Raw genomic sequence first — 4,971 nt, forward strand, 5'->3', positions numbered from 1 at the left:
CGGATGGTTATGAGCCACCATGTGGTTGCTGGGATTTGAACTCCGGACCTTCAGAAGAGCAGTAGGGTGCTCTTACCCACTGAGCCATCTCACCAGCCCCGCAATATATCTTTATATCATCTTTAAGTATGAACAGGTTGTATTTCTCTCTTTGATCACATGGTCTGGAGCCCTTTATACCTTTGTCTCCCAATTCTTTATTCACAGGGAGAAGCTGACCCGCATTGTCTATGTTCCCATTTGGAGGTGGGGGAGGCAGGGTAGGGAGGGAAGGATACAGGGAAACAAACATAGAAAGGCTCTCTTGGGTGTAGATGCCTCTGCCATTCTCTGTGAGCCCCTCAAACCCAGTCAGCTTCAAATCCATACTGCTACAGCTTATATCAGTGCCCAAGCCCCATTGAGGGGTTGGGGGGTGGGCAGTGAATTTTTATCTCAAGTTAGTTGAATTCAAATCAATACGTTGGGCGCCATTTTGTTGTGGTAAATCTCCAACGCTGGCAATGAAAACATAGCTCAGTTAATATGAATACATGCTGTGCGCCTAGAGCAGGTCATACAAGTCTGTGTAAGCCGGTGGGGAAGAGGTGCTTTCAGAGGCATGTGCTTGAGATCTGTATCCAAAAGAGATGGTAAGGCACTCTCGTTGCCCCCAATCCTTATCTGTCTTACTCAGTAGACAGCAGGGGTGGGGAGGGCTTTGTAGACAATCCTGTTCAGGTTCCCTCAGGGCAGTGTGTGTATTGGCAGCCTAGGGCTGATCCCATTTAAATGCCAGCTCACTGATGTGTGTCCCCCTCCTAACCTGGGCCAGGTGAACGAGGCAGAGGAAGAGCGTCTTCGAGGTGAACGGGAGCATCAGCGTGTGACGAGGCTGTGCCAGCAGGCTGAAGCTCGGGTCCAGGCCCTCCAGAAGACCCTCCGGCGGGCCATTGGCAAGAGCCGCCCCTACTTTGAGCTCAAGGCCCAGTTCAGCCAAATCCTGGAGGTAGCTAATGGGGGAGGGTGGGCAGGTACAGTGAGTGCTGGTGTGCTGCTTTGGTCAACCTTGCCAGACCAGCCAGTACGCTAGCCTGTGCTCAGTGACCTTGCAGGAGTGGGAGGCAGGGGAGAGCGGCTTGTGCTCTTGGAGAACACTGATCAAGAAGCAAAGGTAAATGAGGAAGTGAGAAGTGATGGGGTGGGAATGGGGGAAACCAGCTAGGTGGGGAGGAAGAACAGAGAGGAGGAGGAGGAGGAGCCAGAGGGGTGAAGACCTGGGAGGAGGGCTCGCTGGGGCTCAGGTCAGGAGGGACATTCAGAGAACAGTAGGAACGGGGGGTGGGGGGGTTGGGGGTGGTGGGGGTGGGGGTGGTGGCGCACAACATTAATCCCAGCACTTGGGAGGCAGAGACAGGTGGATTTCTGAGTTCAAGGCCAGCCTGTTCTACAAAGTGAGTTCCAGGACAGCCGGGGCTATACAGAGAAACCCTGTCTCGAAACCCCCCCCCCCAAAAAAAAACCAAACCAAACCAAACCAAAACAAAAAACCCCAAAAAACCCAAAACAAAACCAAAAAAACCCCCAAAACCCAAAACAAAACCCTACAGAGGACAGTAGGGCTGGAAAGAATATTTTAGTTCAGAGATGCTGAAGGTGTCCAGGGGCTCTGGGATAGGAAGTCTAACCTCAGGGACAAGTGCTGAATGGGGTCAGAAGTCATCTCAAAGCTTACCTATTTTTTTCCTGCAGGAGCACAAGGCCAAGGTGACAGAACTGGAGCAGCAGGTGGCACAGGCCAAGACCCGCTACTCGGTGGCCCTGCGTAATCTGGAGCAGATCAGTGAGCAGATTCATGCCAGGCGCCGGGGCTTGCCCCCACATCCCCTGGGCCCACGGCGCTCTTCCCCTGTTGGGGCTGAAGCTGGACCTGAGAGCATTGAGGATGGGGACAGTGGGATTGAAGGGGCAGAGGGCGGGGGCCTAGAGGAGGGCAGCAGCCTTGGGCCTGGCCCAGGCCCAGATACGGACACGCTAAGCTTATTGAGTCTGCGCACTGTGGCCTCTGACTTGCAGAAGTGTGACTCAGTGGAGCACCTGCGTGGCCTCTCGGACCATGCCAGTCTAGACGGCCAAGAGCTGGGAGCCCAGAGCCGGGGACGCCGGGGAAGTGACATCGGAGTCCGAGGGGGCCGGCACCAGCGCAGTGTCAGCCTGTAGCTCTGTGGCCAGAGCTAGCTTGATTTCTACCATGGGCAATCAGGGCCCACAGGCCTTCCCTCCTTAAGTCCTGTCTGCCCCAGATCCTGGTCTGCAGCCTTCCTTGGGCAGGATCAGCTGTCTCAGTCCTGTGCCCCCAGCTTCGTCACTGTTCCTTCTCTCAGGAGGCAGCTCTCTCTTTGCCTTACCCACCTAGAAGGCTTGCTCTCTGGCCCTGTCTCTTCTCCCCTGCTGGCACTCGAGTCTCTGATGCTCTCTTGATTTCCCATTCTGACCTGACTTCTTCCCTCAGGGAACTTGGTCTAGAAGACGCAGGAGGTCATGTGAGAACATGAGCATCCTAGCCCAAGTGGTTGGACAGGCTTTCATCCGTTGATTCCTGGCCCTGTCTTCCCAGAAGGCGTGCCCTAGATATGCTGCTGAGTCCCCGGCAGCCTGTGCTCTTGTCCTGTCCCAGCTTGCCTGTGAGCATTGTGTACAATGTCCATGTGCCTCTGGAAGACACCACCTTCTGTCAGTGCACCTCTTGTGACCTTAGCTGCTGTGCTGCGTGTCTTTCATTCAGTGTCAGGTGGGGGAGTTGAACCCTGTTATCAACAGGCATTTGGGCCAACTCCAAATGGCCCCTGCCTGTGTGGTGTGTCTCCGGTTGGGCTGAGCCCTTACAATTGCCAAGGTGCTAGTGGGTCCCGATGGGGTCTATGCTGGAGGGTTAGAGATGGGAGATTCTCAAGGCTGAGACCTTGCCATCCCACCTTCCCCATGTGTGGCGCTGGGCTTGCTTTTTCTTGGTAGAGGTTGAACTGGAGCTTGGCACCCTCCTTCAGAGTGGCATTAGAGAACTTGGTGCTCAATTGCTCTCTATTGCTCTTCCTTACACCAGATGGTACCTACACCAGGAACCTTTGCATGGGTGCAAAGCCTCCTTTGTTTTATGAGAGGAATTGACTTGAAGTGAGGGGTTCCAGCCTCAAAGAGCAGCTCTGGGTGCTGGTGTTCTGACCTGTGTGAAGGGAAACCACACCAGATCTGGGTGCCTTGGAAGAGCCGACCTCCTGTCCCATCAGGAGGATGAGGAGAGTGCGTGCCCAGGGCTGGGAGAAGAGTGCCCATTGTCTCGCATGGGATCTCCCAATTTTCAGGTTTTAGGATGGTCACAATGAAAACCTGTGGGGTTTGAGGTGGCTGTTCAAGAAGAACAGAAATGAGGAGGACATGATTGTGCGAGTGCATGTGCTGGTGTGTGTGGGAAAGGGTCAGTCCTGGTTTTATTTAAATAAAATAGTTTATGTAACAGTGATGTTTACTGTCTGTTAAAAGAGACATGGGGGTGAGATAGGGGGCTCTTCAGACCATGCAGTCGAGGAATCAAAATGGTACACACCAACTGAGAAGAGGGGAGAGAGGTGCCAGCTTTTGGGTGGTCACACACAAGCTAAGTGGACAAGGCTGGGGAGCCAGTGCCCAGAGGGCTGTGTTCTGCAGTAATGAATGCCAGGGTGGCCCTGCTGCAGAGGGCCTGCAGGGTGGAATGGCCACGGTTAGGGCACATAGTGTTCTGGGTGTGTCTGCACATAAACATTAAGAAAGGAGAGGGATCAAAGTAGGGACACTTGGTTATTAAAAATGGTGTGATGCTGAATCTTGAATTTCCAGTAGACAGTGGTTCTGTCCACTGCAGTATCAGGACCTAGTCACAAAGAGTGACTCCTGAGTTGGAGCGCCTCTGGTTACAGGTGGGAGAGGCCAGAGGGTATTTAGACACAGATGGGAGACACCTGTGAAACATCCAGTAACTCAGGTTCACGGAAGCCCTAGAGGTAAAGACTGGGCTGGAGCTGAGGCTTGCCACTCCCCAGCGCAGGGTAGACAGATGTGGTCCACACCTGTCATCCCAGCATCTGGGAGGTGAAGGACAGAGGATCTTAAGTTCTGAGACCATGATCAAAAGGCACTGGGGCATGCTAGGGGTGGACAGTGAGACCCACTGAGGCAGTGGGTCAGCCCAGGAGAGAAAGAATTACCAGTATGATGAGACTTTAGAGGTCAGGGAAGGGTAGGGTGGAGGTCAAGTGAGCCTTGGAGGAAGGGCTTTTCAAGATGAGTTTCTTTCCTGAATAGGAAAGAAGAACATTCTAGATCTGGAATGCATTGAAGGTGTAGGATCCTGGAGTTGAGAGAATACAGGTTCACCTGCTGCCTCATTGTGGATGCTCCATCTAGGCCACTGGTCTATCCTTTGTCGTCTTTTGAAAATAGGCAAATTTATTTTGAAACAGGAAGGTATTGTCTACAAATTGGGAAAAAAAATCACATAAATATTTTTTATCCCTAAAGCATGAAAAACATAAAAATCATTCAAATTGCATAGTTCTACTAAAAGGGCTAACTTTCTGGCCATCTTAGATTAAAAGAATAGCTGAAGGAAACAGAGTTTTGCAGGCATTTGAACTTTGTTTTTTATTGTTTTACAGAATAGGGGACCAAACCAATTGAACTCATGATTGACAACTGAATTATACACCAACCACTTCCCACACCCCATCATTGAGCTACACCCTCATTCTACCTAAGCCTTACTTAGTAAAATACTTAGAGTTGATATTACAAAAGTAACAACTGCTTATACAAACCTTCAAACAGGACAAAATGAAATAAAGAGTTTCAGAGCCGTGAGTCGCCTGCAGCCCATCCCCCACCCCTCACAGAAAGGCACATCTCCCTGTGGTTTGTGTCCTGTCTTTCCAAACCATCTCTACAGATGCAAAGTCA

At 51.7% G+C, this 4,971-nt stretch overlaps 1 protein-coding gene across 2 annotated transcripts in view; it reads left to right on the forward strand.

Moving 5' to 3' along the window:
- Positions 1-3,497, forward strand: part of Sh3bp5l (SH3 binding domain protein 5 like) — a 17,825-nt gene extending 14,328 nt beyond the window's left edge. For both annotated transcript variants that reach the window (XM_021211761.1, XM_021211762.1), the window contains exons 6-7: positions 815-988; positions 1,732-3,497. In XM_021211761.1, coding sequence (XP_021067420.1) covers positions 815-988; positions 1,732-2,199 — 642 coding nt within the window. In that variant the 3' untranslated portion in view covers positions 2,200-3,497. The remainder of the gene's footprint in view (positions 1-814; positions 989-1,731) is intronic.
- The last annotated feature ends 1,474 nt before the right edge of the window (positions 3,498-4,971 follow it).

Source organism: Mus pahari, chromosome 14, assembly GCF_900095145.1.
Source record: "Mus pahari chromosome 14, PAHARI_EIJ_v1.1, whole genome shotgun sequence".
Taxonomy (NCBI): domain Eukaryota; kingdom Metazoa; phylum Chordata; class Mammalia; order Rodentia; family Muridae; genus Mus; species Mus pahari.